Here is a 23009-nt window from a genome sequence, read left to right as displayed (position 1 = left end):
TTACCCTGCATTATCCAGGTGGGTCCGAAAATGCAACCACAAGTAAGCCAGTAAGAGGAAGGCAGAGGGAGACTGATACAGAGGAAAAAGCAATGTGAAATAAAAGTGAGGCTGGAAGATGCTACAATCTTCCAGATTGTATTGAGAGCCAGAGGAAGGAGTCACCAGCCAGCAAACCACTGGAAGCTAGAAAAGACCAAGAAACGGATTTTTCCCCTAGAACCTCCAGAGGGAGTGTGTCCTGTGGACACTTTAGTTTCAGCCCAGGGAAACTGATTTTGGACTTCAGAACTATGAAAGAATAAATCTCTGTTGTTTTAAGCCAACACTACATCTGGCTGGGGGCTTCCCAGGTGGCTCAGACGGTAAAGAATCTGGCTGCCAGTGCAGGAGACGTGGGTTCGATTTCTGGGTCGGAAAGATCCCCTGGAGGAGGAAAAGGCAACCCACTGCAGTAATCTTGCCTAGGAAATCCGGCGGACAGAGGGGCCTGGTGGGCCAAGGTCCATGGGATCACAAAAGAGTCAGATACGACTGAGCAACTAAAAGAACAACGATATCTCACTGGCTAGAGTTGAAAGAGGGACAAGAATAAAAATTCAAGCCCTTGTCCACCTCTCCAGCCTCCTGCCAACCCCTGTCTACTCCCCCACTACCCACCAGACACAGTGGTTTTCCTTCGACCTTCCAAACACAACCCCGGGCCCTTAAACCTGCTTTTCCTTCTTCAAGGAAGGTTTTGGTCAAAGCCTCCCATGACTGGCTGCCTCTCATCACTCAGTTCAGTTCAGATGTTCAGTTGTGTCCGACTCTTTGCAACCCCATGGACTGCAGCATGCCAGGCTTCCTTTTCCTTCACTATCTCCCAGAGTTTGCTCAACTCATGTCTATTGAGTCAGTGATGCCATCCAACCATCTCATCCTCTGCTGCCCCCTTCTCCTTTTGCCCTCAACCTTTCCCAGCATCAGGGTCCTTTCCAATGAGTGGGCTCTTTGCATCAAGCAGCCAAAGTATTTGAGCTTCAGCATCAATCCTTCCAATGAATGAATATTCAGGACTGATTTCCTTTAGGATTGACTGGTGTGATTTCCTTGCAGTTCAAGGGGCTCTCCAGCATCACAATTAAAAGCACAAGGCTGCTAGCCTCCCCAGTGACTTTCTCTTTCATCACCCTGTTTTCTTCCCAACTCTTTTCACACTAATTATCTTGTTAACATCTTTGTTCACCTGTTAGTCCCCTCCCCGCAAGACCACAGAATAGGAGGGCAGGATCTTGTCTGATCTGTCCTGGGTGTGTTGGGAGCCCCACGTCTGGTACATCCTGAATGAATGAACCTGAATGAATAAATCTGCAGCACTGAGTGTGCCTGCCCAGCTACCGGGTCAGAACGCACCTGATCTTGGCTTTCCGAAATGCCAGCTCCTCCTCGTTGCCAAAGTCCAAGGACACATCCTCAGTATCATCCACCAGGGCCTGGGGACATCAATGGCGAGTCACAGGCCCTTCCCAGCGGTGCACAGGCCCTCTGGCCAGGACTCTCTCTGCGGGCGGGGCCCCTACCCTTCTCCACCCTCCCGCCCACCTGGGGTCCAGCGCAGGCCCAAGCCCCGGCTCCCGCATCCCTCCCCCTCCTCCTCCTCTTCCTCCAGCTTCTCCTAGCCCTCTGGAAGGCTCCCAGCATCCTTGCCACCACCCTCCCATCTCCGGCATCCCCGCGGCCCTACCTGCTTCATCCTTCCCAGAGCCCACCTGGAGGCCACAACCCAGCCTCCGGCTGCACCTCTCGCAGCGGAAGGGCTGGGACGCCCGGCGGGCAGCGGCGGTGGGCGCGGGGGCGGGGGTAGGGAGGTCGGAGCCCGAGCCCCCGGGGCAGCCTCCTCGCTGGTCTCCGGTGCGGGAGGGGCGCGCGGGCCCCAGAGCGCAGTCGCCGGCAGGGGAGGTGGGCTCGACTGCCCGGGCGGGGGCGGGGCTTGGGAGCGTCCCTCTGCCCGGGCTCTCTGGGAACACCGCCTAGGAGAGGGAGCTGATGCCCAATGCAAGGATGGAGGGTGAAGACGGAGCGGCGGCAAGGAGGGGACGATTCGGCCTCAGAGGCGGACTCGGGAACCCAGATCGGTGATCCTGGAGGAGTAGAGCGAGTGCGTCAGTGAACCAGGTGGATGTTCCACAGATGTCGACCGAGGGAGGGAGTGCAAGAATGAATCTCAGTGTTGAGCAGCCTCTCTCAAGGCTGGAGAAGGCCTGTGTTTCCGCAAACCCTCGACCCCAAAGAATTCCCTAGGGCCTTAATTAAAAACAATTTCCCAGGCCAGCCGGGGAGATTCAGAAGGCCTGGAGTGGAGTTCCGGATTCTGCCTTTTAACAGGTGAATCTGCTGCAGCTGTGGCGTGGGTCCCACGGCTGCCCACCGGGACGTTGCCTTCATCCTGGTGCCAGACACACACTGTGGACAAAGTAACTATCATTAGCAGTAATAGTAGAGTTTCTGCTTCCCTAGTGGCTCAGTAGTAAAGAAACTGCCTGCCAATGCAAGCAATGCAGGTTCAGTCCCTGGTCCAGGAAGATCACCTGGAGAAGGAAATGACAACCCACTCGGTCATTCTTGCCCAGAAAATCCCATGGACAGAGGAGCCTGGCTGGCTACAGTCCATGGGGTCCCACAGAGTCAGACACGATTTAGCGACTGAACAATAACAACAACAAACGGATATAAAAGCCTTCCCAGTTATCTCCCACAAAGGAAGGCTTTGTCACCAGATAGCTTTTCCTGGCCTGGGACAGGGTCACTCCCCTCTACTTTCTGCCCTCACCTCCTCCTGGCCACCCACATAGGAGCAGAGGTCAAAGAGTCTCGATGCCAAGGCCCCTAGTCCTGCCTTTTGCCCTCCCGCCATGGGCAGTAGGGACCTGTCTTCCATCCCTGGTGACTCAGAAAAGTGCTGGTGGTTTCCAAGGTCCCAACACAATTCACTCCCTGCTGATCCCCGCAGGGGTGGGTGGCTGCCAGGAGGGAGGGGTAGGGAGCAGAGGTGCCAGAAGGTACCTAAGCTCTGAGCCTTGGGCAGGCATTACCTAAACTGATCCCAGGTGTGTGTGGAGGGAGGGTACTTTCTCCTGGAATGTACCCTCTTGGGAGTCAGGGGGTCTGGGAGCCTGCATTGATAACAGCACCCCCGTGATGCTAATGTTGCAGGCCTCTGGACCACCCTTTGAACTATAAGGATCTCAACCACCAGAGAGCTTCCTTGGTGGCTCAGCAGTAAAGAATCCCTGCAATGCAGGAGATGCTGGTTTGATCCCTGGGTCAGGAAGATCCTGGAGAAGGATATGACAACCCATTCCAGTATTCTTGCCTGGGAAATCCCATGGACAGAGGAGCCTTGCGGGCTATAGTCCATGGGGTCCCAAGAGTTGGACATGACTTAGCAACCAAACCACCACCAAAGCCTGGCTTTCTAGAAAAGCCTGTTGGCTCTTCCAGCCCAAAGCCTGCTCCAGGCAAAGAAGAGTGTCACTCTGAGAGGCTAGGGTACCCTAAGCTACCCTCCCCAGCTTGGCTGCAACTACCTGGGAGGGATAACGGGGAGGGGGTGGAGGGGAGACAAGGGGCCACAGCAGAGGGCAGGTGAGGGTGAGAAGCCGTTACAGAACATTTAGGGGCTTTTCCTCTGATTCTGAGAATCACCAGCTGTTGGTGTCTGTTACGTTGGGGCTCAGAGAGTCCTCAAGGGGGTGAGGAGGTAGGAAAGCCCCCTTGGAAGCCCCATTTGGGGTCAAACTGTCATTCTCAGTCCTCAGGTTGGGGGTACCTGGAGAAGAGTCTCAGCCCCAACCACGTGGAAGCCACATGCTCCTGAGCTTTCCTCAGGGGGCCCGCTGGCTGAGAGTGCAGAGATGGGGGCCAGAACTGGGGGCTCTGGGGAAAGCGCTCCCCTCTGGGGAAAGCGCGCCCTCCTTCTCTTCCTCCTACACCTGGATGATCCTCTGCAGAGTCAGCCTGTGGAGTTTCAGAGTGGGCAGAGAGCCCGAGGATTCTGCAGGAAATTCATCATTGGCTTTGAAACCAGCTGCAGTGGTTTAACCAGGGTCTGCGTGCTCAATTGTGTCTGACTCTTTGCGACCCCGTGGACTGTAGCCAGCCAGGCTCCTCTGTCCATGGGATTCTCCAGGCGAAAAACTGGAGTGGGTTGCCATTTCCCTCTCCAGGAGATCTTCCTGACCCAGGAATCAAACCCATGTTTCCTGCATTGCAGGTGGAGTAACCTGGGGCTGCAGGTTAAATGCAGATTCCAGGGCCCCTGAAGCTCCAGGGCCAGTCCCGGGAATCTGCTTTTAATAAGAACAGTGGGGAATCCTTGGGTTCAGAGACTTCTAGGAAACACTGACCGTCTCCCCTCACACCAGCATCACTGAATATGACTATTGAATCCTGCCTCGAGTCACCTCTGCTGTTCTTGGCCCAGGAGAGGCTTGGGAACAGAGCTTTGAGAAACAGCCCCCAGCTCTGGTCCCTGCAGTGTGGCTTCCAGCACTGAAGCCAGAACAACTAAAGGGAAGGGGCTCCAGGCTCAGGCAGGCACTGGCCTCTGGATGGTCCTTGCAGGTGGACCTGTAGAGTCAGGCAACCCAGCTGGGAATGTGGTTTCGCCACTCCCTGTCTGGGTGGCCTGGGGCAGGAGCTTCAATTCTCTGGCCTCAGTCTCCACATCTGTAAAATGGGACCACACCTCCTCTCACCTTGCTGGGATGATGCAAGGACTAGAGAAAACACATGTTGAGTGCTTTGCTCAGAGTAGGAATTCAGGAAATAGTGGCCCTGGTAATACTGCCTGTGGTCATCAGGAGAAGAACTTAGGGCCCAAGAAACCCCTGTGGGCTGGATAGCTATGTGTGCAGCTCTTGGTCCCCCCATTAAGGTGGATATCCCTCAGCAGAAGGAATGACTCTGGCCTGAAGCTCAGGCCCTATGTGTGCTGCCCAGCCCACAGGGCTTCCATTCCCCATCTGTGTGTGCCTGGGACAAATTGCAGCCAGAACAGGGTACCTTGCATGGCCCTCTGCCTGAGACAGGACCCCACAGGCCTGGACCAGAAAGCAAAGGCTTGGATTGGATTGACATGGCCAAACGTGGGAGTCCAGAGCCTGGCTGGGGGAGGTGGGAGAGGTCGGCCTGAGTGGACCATGCTGGGCTCTGAGCCACACAGACTTTCTGCTCTTTATTCTACAGGAGAAAGGTGGGTGGCACAGAGGGTTAAGTAGTGAGTGTGGGGAGGGTGTGTGTGATCAGGCCTGGGGCTGGCAAAGGTGCTGAGCTGCCCTCATCCCCTCTCAGGCAGGGGGAGTGGCAGCCCCCAGGCCTGCCATTCCTGGGCCAGCAGCCCCTTCTTACCCTCTCGGCCTGGCATCCCCACTGGTTCCTAAGATCTGCCCCCCTGGCACCTGGCAGTGGTCCTGCTTTCCCCCACGTCGGGTTACCAGATCTAGCAAGTAAGAGTCAGGGGCCTGCAAGAGAACACAGCAAAACTCTTTCTCACATAAATCATATCAATGTTTTCTTAGGTCAGTCTCCCAAAGCAATATAAATAAAAGCAAAAATAAATTTCTAATCAAACTCATAAGCTTTTGCACTGCAAAAGAAACTGAAAACAAACAGAAGAAACAGCTCCAGAATGGGAGAAAATATTTGCAAATGATGCAACTGACAAGGGTTTAATTTCCAAGATAAAGAAGCAGCTCATACAGCTCAAAATAAAAATAAACAAACAGCCCAATCAAAAAATGGGCAGAAGACCTAAATAGATATTTCTCCAAAGAAGACATACAGATGGCCAACAGGTCCATGGAAAGATGTTCAATATCACTAATTATTAGAGAAATGCAAATCAAAACTACAACAAGGCAGAATGGCCATTCTCACACCAGTCAGAATGGCCACCACCAACACATCTACAAACAATAAGTGCTGGAGAGGGTGTGCAGAAAAGGGAACCCTCCTACACTGTTGATGGGAATATAAATTGGTGCAGCCACTGTGGAGAACAGTATGGAAGTTCCTTAACAAACTGAACATAGAGTTTCCATATGATCCAGCGATCCCACTCCTGGGCATACATATCTGGAGGAAATTCCCATTTAAAAAGATACATGCACCTCAATGTTCATAGCAGCACTGTTTACAATAGCCAAGACATGGAAGCCACCTACATGTCCATCGACAGGTGAATGGATAAAGAAGATGTGATTTATATACTACTCAGTCATAAAAACAAATGAAATAATGCATTCTATACCAATGTGGATGAGCCCAGAGATTACCATACTAAGAGAAGTAAGCAAGACAAACATCATATGTTACCACTTGCGAGTGAAATCTAAAAAAGAAAAAACAGGACCCATGAACTTGTTGACCAGACAGAAACAGACTCACAGACATAGGTTACCAAAGGGGAACTGGAGGAGGGAAAAATTAGGAGTTGGGGATTAGCAGAAACACACTACTATATATAATATCGATGAAGAACAAGGTCCTATTGTATACATAGAAAATTATATTCAGTATCCTGTCACAAGCCATAATGGAAAAAAACGTGTAACTGGATCACTTTGCTGTATACTTGAAACTAACATAATACTGTAAATCAGCTATATTTCAATAAAAATAAATAAATAAGAGTCCTGGTGAAATTGAACTTGAGGTAAATAACTTTTTAGTATAAGTATGTCCCATGCAATTTGGGGGATGTACTTACACTAAAAAAATTATCAATTTTCTCAACTTTGAATTTAGCTGGTGTCCTCTATTTCCTCTGGCACCCCATAGCTCCAGGTCAGAGTGCATCCAGGCCCGTGAAGCCGGGGTCTCCCACCTGGGGGGCTGCCCAGCTGCCCCCGGGCCTCTGACCTTTCTGCTTCCCCGCAGAAGCTGCGCCCACTTCACAGGCCTCCTCGCACCTGACCTGGGCCCTGTCCTTCTCCAGACACAGCCGGTGCCCGGGAAGGCAGGGCAGAGGGCCGAGGGAGGAGGCGAGCCCCTCTTGGGGGCTTCTCTCAGGATCTCCGTCCACCTTGCCGGGGCGAGAGGGGTGGTGCCTGTGATAAGCCCTGGATTTCTGTCCATATGGGCCCCAGCTGCGCCTGGGCCTCTGACTCCCCATCTGTGAAATGGGCAGAGATCCATTGCCCTGCACACTCCTGGGTCCTTCACTTGCTCAGCCCTCACCTGCTCTGTGCTTGATACCCTGGTCTAGACACAGGGCCATAGCACTTGGCAAGACACATAAGGTGCTTGCCCTCTTCAAGCCAACACTCCAGTTGTAGATGGATTGTTTAATCTCTAAGTCGTGTCTGACTGTCTGCGACCCCATGGACTGCAGCCCGCCAGGCTTCTCTGTCCATGGGATTTCCCAGGCAAGAACACTGGAGTGGGTTGCCATGCCCTCCTCCAGGGCATCTTCCCGACCCAGGGATCTAACCCTTGTCTCCTGCATTGCCAGGCGGATTCTTTACCACTGAGCCACCAGGGGAAACTGTAGATGGATAAAAACAACCAAATTAAAAAAAAAAAAAACGAAGTCACAAAAGTTGTCTGAAAAGTCCACTCAATGCCCCAAACAAATGTCCCTGTCCAACCTGGGAAGGCACTATGGAGCTGTTGAAATGAGGTAAGACTGGATGGAGGTGTTCTGTCAGCATCAGATACACACTGGGGTTTGAAGGATTAGTAGGAAGAAAGGATGTAACATGTTTTCTCACAATTTTTAAACGTCTCCCACACTGAAATGATTGTGTATCGGGTTAAAGTGCAATTAAAATCAACTTGCCCTGATTTTACTTTTTCAGATATGGCTAGGAGCACATTTCCTATGATGCATGTGGCTCACATTACATTTTTATTCTAGAGCGTGATTGTCTGGGAATTCAAAAGGAGGACAGGGAAGTCACTCTGAACTGAGCCTCAGCATTGCAAAGAATTTTTATGCCCAGGTTGAAACAAATATAAACAGCGTAATAAACACTTGTGTACTTGTCCTGGTTCAAAATTCTCAAAACAGCTCTTCCTTTTGTATTAATCCATTCCCTATTTCCTTCTTCCGTATGACTTTTTTTTTTCTTGGTTGTGCCGGGTGTTTGTTTCAGCATGAAGGCAGGCTTAGTTGCCCCGCAGCTTGCGGGATCTTAGTTCCCTGACCAGGAATTGAACCCATGTCCGCTACATTGGAAGGCAGATTCTTTATCACCAGACCAGCAGAGAAAGTCCCCTTCTTCTGTATGATTTTGAAGCAAACCCCAGCATCTTATCATTTCACTTTAATACTTTGATACATAGCTCTGATAAAGGACCCTTAGAAAAACAAAATCACGGCAATCCCACTCCTAAGTACAGCCCCAAGAGAACTGAAAACATGTTTATAAAATACCTTGTACAGGAATGTTCAGACAGGAATCATTCTTAGTAGCCCAAGCATAGAAACAGCCCAAATGTCTGTCAGTTGATGAGGATTAAACAAAACTCACGCTATCCATATGATGAATAATCTTTTGCAATAAAAAGGAATGAAGTGAAGACTTCCCTGATGGTCCAGTGGTTAAGAATCTGCCTTCCAATGCAGGGGATGTGGTTTGATCCCCGGTCAGGGAACTAAGATCCCACATGCTGTGGGGCAACTAAACCCCGGCACCACAACTAGAGAAACGTACATGCGCTGCAATGAAGACCCAGCAAAAAACACAAAATGGAGTGAAGCGCCCATACCTGCTACAGCCTCAATGAAATTTGCAAACATGATGCTCAGTGAAAGAGGCTGGATGCACATGTTACCTGGTTCTATTTGTATGAAATGTCCAGAACTGGCAAATCCAGAGAGACAGAAAGCAGGTTAGTGTTTGCCAAGGGCTCGGGGATGACTTTTCATACTGTTCATGGAGTTCTCAGGGCAAAAATCCTGGAGTGATTTGCCATTGCCTCCTCCAGTGGGCCACGTTTTTTCAGAACTCTCTACTATAACCTGTTTGTCTTGGGTGGCCTTGCATGGCATGGCTCATAGCTTCATTGAGTTAAGGGACATTGCCGGGAGAAATAGCAACAGCCTCAGATATGCAGATGATACCACTCTAACGGCAGAAAGTAAAGAGGAACTAAAGAGCCTCTTGATGAGGGTGAAAGAGGAGAGTGAAAAAGCTGGCTTAAAATTCAACATTCAAAAAACAGGAATCATGGCATCCAGTCCCATCACTTCATGACAGATAGAAGGGGGAAAGTGGAAGCAGTGACAGATTTTATTTCCTGGGGCTCCAGAATCACTGCTGACAGTAACTATAGACATGAAATTAAAAGGCACTTTCTCCTTGGAAAGAAAGCTATGATAAACCTAGACAGCATATTAAAAAGCAGAGACATCATCACTTTGCAGGCTAAAGTCCAAAGCTATGGCTTTTCCAGTAGTCATGTATGGATGTGAGAGTTGGACTGTAAAGAAGGCTGAGTGCTGAAGAACTGATGCTTTAAGAATGTGGTGCTGGAGAAGACTTTTGAGAGTCCCTTGGACTGCAAGGAGATCAAACCAGTCAATCCTAACGGAAATCAACCCTGAATATTCATTGGAAGGACTGATGCTGAAGCTGAAGCTCCAATACTTTGGCCATCTGATGAGTAGAGCTGAGTTATTGAAAAAGACCCTGATGCTGGGAAAGATTGAAGGCAGGAGGAGAAGGGGATGACAGAGGATGAGATGGTTAGATGGCATCACTGACTCAGTGGACATGAATCTGAGCAAACTCCAGGAGATGGTGAAGGACAAGGAAGCCTGGTGTGCTATAGTCCATGGGGCCACAATGAGTCGGACATGACTGAGTAATTGAACAAGGGGATGACTGCTGGTTACTACAAAGTCTCTTTTGTGGATGATGAAAATGTTCCTGAATTAGATAGTGGTGATGATTTCACAGTTTGGGGAATATCCTACAAACTGCATGTTACACTCTAAAAGGATGAATTGTACGGTATTCAAATTTTATGTCCATTTTAAAAAGCTTCAATATCATCATGCCTAACATGATGAATAATAATCCTTCGTGTTAGAGATCTTATCCAAAATCCTGTCAGGGTTCATTTCCTGATTGTTTCTTAAATATTTTTATTTCCCAAAGTTTTTTCCAGTCCCATCCCAAGCAGGGCCACGCCATGCAGGTGAGTAATGCACAGACGGTTGTTAATTAGTCACTAAATCATGTCCCACTCTGTGACCCCATGGACTGTAGCCCGCCAGGCTCCTCTGTCCATGGGGTTTTCCACACAAGAATACTGGAGTGGCAGAGAAAGCAATGGCACCCCACTCCAGGACTCTTGCCTGGAAACTCCCATGGACGGAGGAGCCTGGCAGGCTGCAGTCCATGGGGTTACTAAGAGTCGGACATGACTGAGCGACTTCACTTTCACTTTTCACTTTCATGCATTGGAGAAGGAAATGGCAACCCACTCCAGTGTTCTTGCCTGGAGAGTCCCAGGGACGGGGGAGCCTGGTGGGCTGCCATCTACAGGGTCACACAGAGTCAGACACGACTGAAGCAACTTAGCAGCAGCGTCCTGGAGAGGGTTGCCCTTTCCTCCTCCAGGGGATCTTCCTGACCCAGGAATCGAACCTGCCTCCCCTGCTTGGCAGGAGGATTCTCTACCACGGAGCCACCAGGGAAGTCCTCTACGCAGATAGATCTCTAAACCAGAAGGTTCCCCTCCTCCCTCCTCTCGTACAATGTGTTTGTGAAGGACCTAGACCCTTGGTCTTTTGCATCTTCTCATGGTTTGTGTCCTGTGGCTTTCCAGGGGGTGGGGGACCCCACATTCTCAGACTGCTATGTACGGCATTGCACCCCACCAGCTCTCCCCCACTGGCAGCTGACTTGCCAAAGAAATACCACTGCAAGGTAGGGGCTGGCACAGAGCTGTGTGTTCAGTCAGAACACACGGAGTGTGTGGTTTGGTCATGTTGGACAGCTTTGCGACCCGTGGACTGTAGCCCACCAGACTCCTTTGTTCATGGAATTCTCTAGGCAAGAATGCTGGAGTGGGTTGCCATACCCTTTTCCAGGGGATCTTCCCCACCCAGGGATTGAACCCCAGTCTCCTGCCCTGGCAGGCAGGTTCTTTACCATCTGAGCCTCCAGGGAAGCCTGTGACAGAGCCTGGGTGCTGGGTAAACAGCAAGGACTAGGCCTTATCTACAGACTGTTACAGAAGTCTCGTCAGAGTTCCCAGCAGACAGGATTTCTCCCAGGCCCTCTTATCTTTCCACTTCACACAGATTTCACAGGGCCCTCCACCCCTTCCATTTCTGCTGCCAGAGCTGTACCCTGTCCTGTACAAAGGTGGGAGCAGGAAACTTGGGTCTCCATCCTCAGGTAAGTGGTTCCCACCTTCCCCCTCCCATTAGGTGGACCCCAAACTCCCACCCTGGCTCATATGGCTTTGCAGGGCAGGACAAGCTCCCCTCTTTCAGCTCAGAGACTCACTCTGCATCTGCATGCTGGCCAGATTCCACCAGTCATTACAACACACCCACGTAGGTCTTTCCTTCCTCAGGGCCTTTGCACAGGCTATTTTGTTTTGTTCTGTTCTTCTGCATCAGTGCCCCCTCGTGCACACACTGATTTATCATGGTGCTGATGACAAGGAGGCTCCAAGCCTCCTTTCCAGACCCCCAGCCTAATGACCCAGCTACCATCTCTACACCTTTGCTGTCTCTGTTTTGAGTTCTTGAGGGACTTTTCACGTGCCCTCTAACTCGTCCCTCTTGCTTGCTGTGTTTGGTCATTCGTATTCTCTCAGAACTAGAATCTCAGCGCTGGGAGGGAAGGACCCTCTGTCTAGACTCACACCCAGAGGAAGTGGAAGAGCAGGTGTGTGAAGGCTCCAGGGCTGTGTAGGACAGCGATTCTCTCCCTACCCATCTCACAGATGGGGAAATAGAGACCCAGACACAGCTGAGGTCCATCTGAATAGAAATCGAGGACTCCACTCGATGTTCCACCTGCTGTCAGGAAGGTGTGTGGGCGCCCGATGGGCAGCCCATGGGAGGAGCCCACTCCCCTCCTCGGCTCTCTGCCCTGCCTTCCTGGGCACCTGCCATGGCTGGAGAGGGACAGGGCCCGGGTCAGGCGGGAGGAGGTCTGTGAAGTGGGAGCAGCTTCTGTGGGGCAGCAGGAAGGTGAGAGGCACGGGAACAGGTGGGTAGCTTCAGGGGCCTGGAGTCATAGGGTTCCCAGATGCAAGAGAGGACACCAGGTAAACCTGAAGTTGAGATAAACAACCGGTAATTTTTAGTATAGATAGGTCCCGAATGGGCTTCCCTTGTAGCTCAGACAGTCAAGTATCTGCCCGAAATATGGGAGACCCATGTTCGATCCCTGGGTCAGGAAGAGCCCCTGGAGAAGAGAACAGCTACTCACTCCAGTATTCTTGCCCGGAGAATCCCATGGACAGAGAAGCCTGGCAGGCTACAGTCTATGGGGTCTCAGAGCTGGACATGACTGAGCAACTAACACGGTCGCTCTCATGTCCCAAATGTTGCATGGGACATACTTATCCTAAAAAGTTGCTTACCTACAGTTCAGTTCCACCAGGCTCCCTTATTCTCACTTGTTAGATCTGGCGCCCCAATTTGGGAGAGGGTGCAGGGGCACTGCCAGGTGCCAGGTAGGCAAATCCAGCAGGAGTGCCCGGCTGAGTGTGAGATGGGGCTGCTAGCCTGGGAAAGACAGGCATGGGGCTGCTGCTTCCTGCCCCTGCTCCCGCCTGATGGGGAATGGGGGCAGCTCAGGGCCTCTTCCAGCTCCAGGTCTGATCAAACACCCTCTACTCGCTGCTTAACCCTCTACCAGCCACCCTTGACCCACAAGATAAAGAGCAGAAAGTCTGCAAGGCTTAGGACCTGGCGAGCTCTGCGAGTTACTCACCTGCTGTGCGACTGTTTAGCCAATGGCAGTGTCCTAATGACACAGGCCCCTGCCTGGTGGGGAGGTATGAGAACTAAAGAGCTGGATGCTTTCGCTCCTTCTGCAGCTGGGTCACTGCGTGTCCTTTCACATGAGCCCTGCTGGCTGCTTAACCATGCGGAGGCCTTCTTCTCTCAAGTCCAGTGACACTGCCTCCTTGTGCCAGAAGCTTGCTCTTTGCTCTGGTCTCTGCTCTCACCTGGAATGAGGGGGAGGCCCTGGCTAGGCCAGCAGGCCACTCCCCGGAGAGGGGAAATTCCAAAGCAGGGGACAAAAGGGACAGGCAAGCTTTGATGTGCCTGGCCTGGCTTCCCAAGCCATCTGACATCTCTCCAAGCTGTGGAGGAGTTGGCCAGCAGGCCAGAGGAGAAGGGCTCTTATCACTCAAGGACTGGGCCAAGGGCAGAAATGTCAAGTTCACGGCAGGGCTGTTTCAGGGAGAGCGGGCTGTGGTTGGTACTCATCTTGAGCTCTGGCCTCCTGTTGGAGTGCTAGGAGCTTGGCGGGTCCCTCCCATGGGTGCAGTGCTGGGAAGATCGCAATGCTGGTCTCTCCCAGCAGCTGGAAGTCCAGTTTGTGTCCTGCCTGCATTAGAGAAGATGCCGCAAGCGGACTCTGCTTGGTGGGGCCTACTGATCTTTTCTGCCTCACCCTCCTCCACCCATCATGCTCTGGGAACCCTGGGCCAGAGTCTAAGATTTCCAGAAGCGCCAATCCCCTTCCTGCCTCAGGGCCTTTGCACCTGCTGTTTCCCCTTCCAGGAGTGCCCTATCTCCCCAGATTTTCTTAGGACTGACAACATGAGGTCTCGCTCCAAAAAGACTTCACTGACTCCCAGCCTATGTTCCACTCAATCGCTCAATCCCTCTCTAGAGTCTGGAATCTAGACATGTTTTGTCCTCTTTCTAGCACTTTCCATGATGTCTAATTATCTTGGTTTCTTATTGGTTAGGCAATCTTTCTCCTCCCCTGTCCACCACTCGAATATTATCTCCGTAAGAACAGGTGACCCTGAGATGGTGGTCCAGGGGTTAAGACTTCGCCTTCCAATGCAGGGGGTGCAGGTTCAGTCCCTGGTCGGGAAGCTAAGATCCCACATGCCTCATGGTGAAAAAATCAAAACATAAAACAGAAGCAATATTGTAAGAAATTCAATGAAGACCTTAAAAATGGTCCACATTAAAAAAAAAAAAAAAAAAGCTTACAAAATAAAAGCAGATGCCCCTTCTGTCCGCTGAGGACAGTGTCAGGCACACAGGATGTTGGAACACTGTCTGCTGAGTAAGCGATGAGGAGATGAGAGACTCTGGGGAATGTGCCAGGCAGCAGATTTCTGCCCACTGTGCAGAAGATACTTCGGGTCAGGGCAAACAGAAGCCTGGATTCCACGTCCCGCTGGGTGGGTATGATCTGAATCCAAGTTTTTCCCAGAAACGCACACATCACAGACACAGATTGGAATGGGATGGGCAGTGGGGCCAGGTAGCCCAAGCTCTCGTTCAGAAGCACAGGTCTCGTGGAGGAGAAGCCCATGTGCCACCTGGCTGCCAGCCCTGGCAGGTCAGAGAGCCAGCAGGCAGAAAGCCACCACTTACGGGAAATGCTCTGATGAGAAGAAAAGGGCTGAGAGTTGTTTGGACCCAGCGCTGGCTCCCGTCACCGCCGCATCAACCCGGCTCAGTTCCTCCTGGGAGCGGCTGTTGGCTGAGAGAGTGCTTTAAGAAAAAGCCAAGGGGCCCCACCCCTCCATTCCTGCCTCCCCGCTTGCAAAAGAACAACAAAAAGCAGTGTGTAAGATATTTGAATGAGTCCTGATAGGCAGCCAAGTGCAGTGGCTGAGAACACGGACTCGCAGCTTGACCAGATTCGAAGCTCAGTTCCTCTGCTTATCAGCCAGGAGATCTTGGGCAAGTTATTAAATCTCCCAGCCTCAGCTTTCTTGCCTGTAAATGAGGATACTTGTGGCATCTCCTTCTGAGGACTGATGGGGAGAGAGAAAGAGTTAATATTTTACTATGTGCTCAGAACATTGCTGGCCTCTCCTGTATGCTGAATAAATTATGTCAGGCTGTCCTATGACCACGCCGGGAGACAAGCTGGACTGTGTCCATTCTATGGATGGGGAGACTGAGGCTCAGAGAGGGTTTTTAGAGCAGGGGCACAGCAAACACGTGGTAAAACCCCGAACAGATCTCAAGTCTCCTGCCTCTTAGTCAGAGTTCTGCTCATCATGTAACGCTGGGCTCTGCAGTCAGCTCTTGACATAAGGTTGCGTGGCATTGGCCAGTGGGCTGAATTTGGTCTCCAGGCATGTTTGGGTCAGACCTGTGTCACTGAAAAGAGCCAACAGATGGAGTCTATGAAATTAATTGCCAATATTTAAAAATCAGATGTCACTTTTTTTTTTTAATCCTTATATCTGTTTTCTCTTGAGAAACTGGGCACTCAGGCATTGTGGAGCCTGCCATCCCCTATGGCAGAGCTGAGCTGGGGCTGTCCCCCTCTAGATGAGATCCCCTAGACCCAGCAAACTTTTTGTTTGCTGTCTGTTCCCAATAAGTTTGCTTCCGCTTAAAACCCACTGTCTTGGAACTTCCCTGGTGGTTCAGTGGTTAAGAATCCACCTGCCAGTGAAGCAGGCATGGGTTTGATCCCTGGTCCAGGAAGATCGCGTATGCCATGGGATGCTAAGCCAGCATGCTGCAGCTGCTGGAGCCTGCGTGCCCTGGAGTCCGTGCCCCGCAACGAAAGAAGCCACTGAGAAGCCCATGCACAGCTACAAAGGCTCAGTGCAGCCAAACAAGACACAAAGCAACAACCATAACAGAAATGAAAGCAAACGGAAAATGCACCATCTAGGGTGGGACTCCCCAGAAGCAGACCCTACCCACTGACAAGGATTCATATGAATGTGAGGTTTTAGGGCAGAGGGGAGGAAGACCAGGCAGACATGAGATATTAGGTAAAGTCCCACAGAAGGTGTATTATCTTCCTGGTGTTCAGTCTCTCAGTAGTGTCTGACTCTTTGCAACCCCATGGACTGCAGCACCCAGGCTTCTCTGTCCTTCACCATTTCCCGTAGTTTGCTTAAACTCATGTCCATTGAGTCGGTGATGCCATCCAACCATCTCATCCTCTGTCGCCCCCTTCTCCTCCTGTCCTCAACCTTTCCCAGCAACAGGGTCTTTTCCAGTGAGTCGGTTCTTTGGATCAGGTGGCCAAGTATTGAAGTTTCAGCTTCAGCATCAGTCCTTCCAGTGAATATTCAGGGTTGATTTCCTTTAGGATGGACTGGTTGGATCTCCTTGCAGTCCAGGGAATTCTCAAGAGCCTTCTGCAGCACCACAGTTCAAAAGAATGAATTCTTCAGCACTCAGCCTTCTTTGTGGTCCAGCTCTCACATCCATACATGACTACTGGAAAAACCATAGCTTTGACTATACAGACCTTTGTTGGCAAAATGTTATCTCTGCTTTTTAATATGCTGCCTAGGTTTATCATAGCTTTCCTTCCAAGGAGCAAGGGTCTTTTAGTTTCATTAATTTAGTTAATTTCCTAGGGCTGCCACAATGAAGTATCACAAATGGAGAGGCTTAAACAACAGATTTTTTTTTTCCGTCTCACAGTCTGGGAACCAGAAGTCCAAGGTCAAGATAGGGCCGGGCCCCCTCTGAAGGCACCAGGGAAGGGTCTGTCCGGGCCCCTCTCCTGGCTGCTAGTAGTTCCTAGGCTTGTGACTGCGTGACTCCATCCTTCTCATGGTATTCTCCCTGTGTGCGCGCTTCCCCTTTTTAGAGGGATACCAGTCATGCTGGATTGAAGGCCCACCCTACCCCTCATCTTAAATATTTACATCAGCCATGACTTTACTTCCAAATAAGGTCTCATCCTGAGGGACTAGGGGCTGGGACTTTAACATATGAATGTGGGGCAGTGGGGCGGGGGACAAGGCAGCCCAGAAGGTAACTGTGGCTCACTCAGAGTCTCCACATGGGGGAGAGGAGTGGAAATATTTATACCCACCCCTGATGGCTCAGACAGTAAAGCGGCTGCCTGCAATGCGGGAGACCGGGGTTCGATTCCTGGGTCCGGAAGATCCCCTGGAGAAGGAAATGGCAATCCATTCCAGCACTCTTGCCTGGAAAATCCCATGGACGGAGGAGCCTGATAGGCTACAGTCCATGGGGTCACCAAGAGTCGGACACGACTGAGTGACTTCACTGCCCCCGACCCCACTCCCCAGCCATGCATCAGCCATTGGATAAGGACTGCCCCCAGCAGGGTCAGGAATTCCCGGGCACTTGCAGCTCCGGCCACACAAAGGCAAAGCAGGTTCCAGCAGCAGGAAGGTTGTCCTCCAGGAAAGAGGAGCTGGTGGTGCTGTTGGGAGTGAAAGTTCACAGGGGGTTGCTGGGCACGAAGGTGGGAAGGGATCTGAAAGATGTCAGCATCTGCTGTCCCCACCATCCATGGGATACACTGAAAAGAGAGCCTTCAGCCCACATCTGCCACCCACGTGCATGGTGTGGAGCGGTGTCTCAGGGTCTTCCTTTTTCCTTATACCGGCCACATTAGCTGGACTGGAGCTGCCGGGGTGGGCGTGGACCATACACACCCACCCTCAATTCATGGGTACCCTGACTCTGCTGGTGCTCAAGGACAGGGGGCAGGTGGCTGTGCAGAGGCCTCATACCTGCAAGCCTCACCTACAGAGGGGCTGAGGAGCCCTGGGACAAACGGGACTCCCAGCTCGGAAGCCACATCTCATGAAATGTAGCATCTGTAGGCAGAAAGTGCAGTGTGGATGCTCAGTCGTGTCTGACTCTTTGCGACCTCATGAACCATAGCCCACTAGGTTCCTCTGTCCTTGGGATTTTCCAGGCAAGAATACTGGAGTTGTGTAGCCATTCCCTTCTCCGGGGTGTCTTCCCCACCCAGGGATCAAACCTGGGTCTCCTGTATGGTAGGCAGATTCTTTACCTCTGAGCCACCTGGAAAGCAGGAAGGGACACCAGAAATGAGGATAACTATGGGCTTCCCTGGTGGCTCAGATGGTAAAGAACATGCCTGCAGTGCAGGAGACCCAGATTCGATCCCTGGGTGGGGAAGACACCCAGAGAAGGGAATGGCAACCCACTCCAGTATCCTTGCCTGGAGAATCCCAAGGATGGAGGAGCCTGGAGGATTACAGTCCATGGGGTCTCACAGAGTCAGACACAACTGAGCTACTCTCACTTTCATGAGGAAATGGGGTCCTCGAGTGGAGAATTTGATTCAGCAGTGAAGGCAGGGGGCAGGCAGGAGTGGTGCTCTGGTTCATGTGCAAAGGTGATAAAAGTGATCCCCACTCCAGTCATCTGAACACTTAAGATGCTTGTGTGCAGGTGTCTGGGGGTCCAGGCAGTCTTGCTGTGGATCACCTGCTGGGAAGATGTCTCGAAGAAGGTAGCAGTGTGCTCTGGGAGATGCTCACAGACATCGACCCTAGGGAGGAACTGTGCCGTGGCGGCAGACCTTTGAGAACATCAAGGTTTGAACTAGGAATCCCAGCTGACCAACAACACTAGCTGGTCTGTCTGTGCCCTGTGCAGCTCCATGGATTCATGGTGGCAGCTGTGAAATGGCCCTGATCCCACCCTCTGCACCCCTGACACTAAACTTACTAGCAGCTGAGGGTGGTTGAGGCCAGCAGACATGGAAGAACGAACTGAAGCTTGGTGTGTGGGGGTGTCGCTGCTTGTAGAGCACACACACCAGAGCACATCACAGCTGACACCTCTGGAGTCTGACAATCTTGTTCCTGTTCCAGCTCCGCCACAGCTCTGAGCGTTGCAACTTAGCCTGGGCTAGGCTCTTTGAACAAATAGACCTTACATTTTCTGAGCCTTAACATGATAGAAATTCTCTCTTGCTCACTTAATAGCCCTGAGCTGATGTTCAGGCTGGCAGGATAGTTCTCCACTTCGAAAAATCCAAGCTATTTCTGGGCTCCCCTGGTGGCTCAGATGGTAAAGAATCTGCCTGCAACGCAGAAGACCCAGGTTCGATCCCTGGGTGCGGAAGATCCCCTGCAGAAGGGAATGGCAACCCACTCCGATATTCTTTCCTGGAGAATCCCATGGACAGAGGAGCCTGGTGGGCTACAGTCCATGGGGTTGCAAAGAGTCAGATACGATTGAGCAACCAGCACACACACAAGCTCTTTCTATCCCGTGGCTCCATTGCCCTTGGACCTTGTCCTGCATACCCAGAAAATGGAAGGGGAAAGAGAACACGGGGGAGGGAACCCACTCTCTTAAAGGACCCAGAAGAGGCAGAGATGCCACTGGCACGAACTTGGTCACATGACCACACACAAATGCAAGGGAGGCTGGGAAATGTGCTCCAGCTGTGTACTTGGCTACAATCTTCCTTTTTTTTTTTTCAATTCAAGTTATCAAGTTTTTTAAGGTATTTCTTTTTAATTGAAGGATAATTGCTTTACATCTCTGCCATACATCAACATGAATTAGCCAGAAGTGTACATATGCCCTCTCCCTCTTGAATCTTATGTTTATAGAGAACTGAGAAGACAGCTTTTGATGGATATCTATCAGCATCTTCCCCAAGGTGAGTTAATGCCTCTGGGGTCCCATCTTCTTGACTGAAAAATGAGAATGACAGCCCTCGCTCATGAAAAGTGCTTAGCGCTGTGCCCGGCACACAGTAAACCCCTGATGAATAAGCATCCAGCATTACCAGGTACCTGTAGCGGCCACTGGGGTTCTTGGACACACTGGGGAAGAGAAACGCTAGACAAGGCTGGACCTCCTGGGAGGCAGGAGAGGTCAGGCATATTGAGATTTTAACTACAGCATGACCACACCTGGACTCCATCTGGGGAAACCCAAATGTCTAAAATTACTCAGCTTCCCTCAGAATTCAACGCAACATTTTGCACATTCAGGTATGAATGTTGAATAAGCGCCATATTGCCAGTTTCAGAGAATAATCAGCAATAGCTCGTGCCTTTCAGAGCCCTGAACGAGGTGAGCGGCCAACCCCCAGGCTGGCTGGACGTGGCCGAGGGACCTCAAAGACTCAATCTTCGCTTCTCAGACTCACTTGGTCTTTGTGCCTCTAAGACACAGTGTCCTTAATTCATAGTTTTAACTCTGTTCGCCTTTGGAAAAACCCCAGCCACTGGGCAGAGACCTTGAGAAAGGCCCCACCTTGAACCTGATTGACCACTTCTGCATGAGGGGCTGTGTCAAGGCCCCCCTTCTGTCCCCAGCACTGCCAGGAGGTCCTCACCCAGCTGTGCTCAGGACACTTCTGCTCCCGGGACCTCAACCGCATCCCCAGACATCCTTCTGCAACCAACGGGACTCAGCTTGTGGCCCTCACTTTTCTAATGGGAAGCTCTCACACCCGGGGAAGAGAAGGCATTGGTGTGGGCCACGCTGCTGGGCAAGGAAGAGCCAGACCCCGACCCGCTCAGTCTCTCCGCTTCCTCTCGCGCTGCCCCTCCTGCAACGCACCCTCTGGCCCTCACTCAAGGTGAGACTGTTGTCAAACTGTAACTGGATCTTGTGGGACTCCCGCTTCAGACTCTCCGAAGGCTTCCCGTCCACATAATCTGATCTCAGCTCTAGGTTCTGCATGATACCCCCAGGAGATGCCTCCACCCGGCTCCTGCCGCCCCCGACCCCCTCACCAGGCAGCTTCCATCAGCTGTACTTCCATCCTTGTTGCTCTCTGGACTCAGGGAGCTCAGCTCTGCCTCGGGGTGGGGGGGTTGCTCTTTCTTCTATGCCTGGCATGTCCCCAACATGTCCTGACATGCTCATCACAGACCAACAGTGTCACGTCCTTCAGGTGGCTCCTCAAATGTCACCTCCTGGAACAGCCACAGTTGGTGCCCCCCTCAACCCCGCACCTCTGGGCACTCGTGGTTCCCATGCCTGCAAACACCTCCATTCTTTTCTGGGGGCTTTCTCTGTCTTCCAGAAGCTGCCAGGCCCAGCAGTGGGGCAGTGAACCCTCAGGAGCTCCCCGCACCAATGGCTTTCAGGAGCTGGTGTCTAAATGCCCCAGTGTCCTCGTCCCTGGGTGGATGGGTGTCTCTGACTCTCCGTTCTGCATGGCATCCTGAGGTTCCCAGTGGGATGGAGCCCCAGGTTCCCGCTACTCAAGGTCTCTCTTCCCTGCCTCCCAGCAGCGTTTCCTGCCACCCCACCCCGCACCCCCCACACCTTGGGGTCAGGTTCTGGAACACTTCACACCCGGACATACCCTCAAAGGCCTTCCTTGCCCACCATATCTGTAGGAAGATGACTTGCAGCCCCAGAAAAGATCTGTCCATATCCTAACCCCTGGAATCTAAGAATGTGACTTTATTTGGAATAAGTATCTTTGCAGATGTAATTAAGGATCTGGAAATCAGATCATCTTCCTGGATTACCCATGGGGGACCACTGGTGCGGGAGGTGCTAAATCCAGCGACAGGTGTCCTTATAAGAAGAGGCGAGAACACCCACACGCAGAGAAGAAAGCCGTGTCAAACACAGACACAGAGAAGGCCGTGCACAGATGGAGGCAGAGACTGGAAGATGCCTCTGGAAGCCAAGGAACATCAGTAGCCCCAGAACTTAGGACAGAGGTGTGGGCAGATTACCCCCTAGAGCAGGGGTCCCCAGACTTCAGACCATGTACCAGTACCTCCTGTCAGATCAGTGACAGCATTAGATTACAAATAAAGTGCACAAAAACATAAAGGACTCGAACCATCCCGAAACCATACCCCCAACCCCCCCACTCTGGTCCAAGGAAAAATTGTCTTCCATGAAATCGGTGCCTGATGCCTAAAAGGTTGAGGACCACTTCCCTAGACCCTCCAGAGGGAACCAATTCTGCCAACACCTTGATCTCAGACTTCTGGCCTCTGGAACTGTGAGAGAATGTATTCCTGTTGTTTTAAGCCACCCATTGGTGGTCTCTGATGCTGGAAGATTGAGGGCAGGAGGAGAAGGGGGCGCAAAGGATGAGATGATTGGATGGCATCACCGACTCAATGGATATGACTTTGAGCAAACTCCAGGAGATAGTGAAGGACAGGGAAGCCTGGCGTGTTGCAATCTATGGGGTCACAAAGAATACAACACAACTTAGCTATTGAACAACAGGTTGGTGGTCTTGTTACAGCAGGCCCAGGAAACTAAGACAATATCTGAGTAGCTCCGCATCCCACAGACCCCAGTATTCAATGCATCACTCAATTGAACATTGTCATCAGAAAGTACTCAGGTCACCTCTCTGCTTACTGTCTGTGCTCCCCTCTGGAATGAAAGCACGTCCTAACTGTCCTTTTTGCCCCACCCTGTATCTCAGCCTGACCCACAATAGGCCGTCAGTCCAGAACTGGTGAATGAATGGACAAGTCAGCAACCTCAGCCAGGCCCTTGTTCACTCCTCCTCAGCTCCCACCTGATCTAGAAGACCAGTATCCATCCCCAGCTAAACTTGGCCTCATCCTCTCAGGGCCTGGAGCTCTCAATCCAGCAGCATGTTTAGAGTCCCCTGGAGACTTTTTCACAAGACCCTGGCCCAGTCCCATCCCTGAGACTCTGAATGGACTGGTCTGAAGTAGGACCAGCAGCATTTTTCTTTAAAAAATTAGCTCGTTGTCTTACTCTTTTTTTTTTTCTTTTTTCTTTATTCATTTTTGGTTGCACTGGGTCTTCACTGATGTCTGGGCTTTTCTCTAGTTGCAGTGAGTGGGGGCTCCTCTCTAGTTGTGGTGTGCGGGCTTCTCACTGCAGCAGCTTCTCCTGTTGCTGAGCACAGGCTCTGGGGCGTGTGGGCTTCAGGAGCTCCAGAGCACAGGCTCAGTAGTTGCGCTGCACGGGTTTCGTTGCTTCACACCATGTGGGATCTTCCCAGATCAGGGATCGAACCCATGTCTCCCACATATCGGGAGGCAGATTCTTTACCACTGAGCCACCAGGGAAGTCCAGCAGCCGTTTTTTAAAAAGTCCTCCA

General features: G+C 51.5%; 1 protein-coding gene across 1 annotated transcript in view; it reads right to left on the bottom strand.

Annotated features, from left to right (window-relative positions):
* The window catches only part of TVP23A (trans-golgi network vesicle protein 23 homolog A), a 49170-nt gene extending 28538 nt beyond the window's left edge, over positions 1-20632 (bottom strand). The window contains exons 1-4 of the mRNA XM_052652312.1: positions 20510-20632; positions 19728-19799; positions 1752-2012; positions 1396-1475 (exon numbers count right to left, since the gene is read on the bottom strand). Of these exons, the coding sequence (XP_052508272.1) occupies positions 1396-1475; positions 1752-2012; positions 19728-19799; positions 20510-20632 (536 nt within the window). The remainder of the gene's footprint in view (positions 1-1395; positions 1476-1751; positions 2013-19727; positions 19800-20509) is intronic.
* Positions 20633-23009: the final 2377 nt, after the last annotated feature.

Source organism: Budorcas taxicolor, chromosome 2, assembly GCF_023091745.1.
Source record: "Budorcas taxicolor isolate Tak-1 chromosome 2, Takin1.1, whole genome shotgun sequence".
Classification (NCBI taxonomy): domain Eukaryota; kingdom Metazoa; phylum Chordata; class Mammalia; order Artiodactyla; family Bovidae; genus Budorcas; species Budorcas taxicolor.
This window is presented reverse-complemented; position numbering and strand designations above follow the sequence as displayed.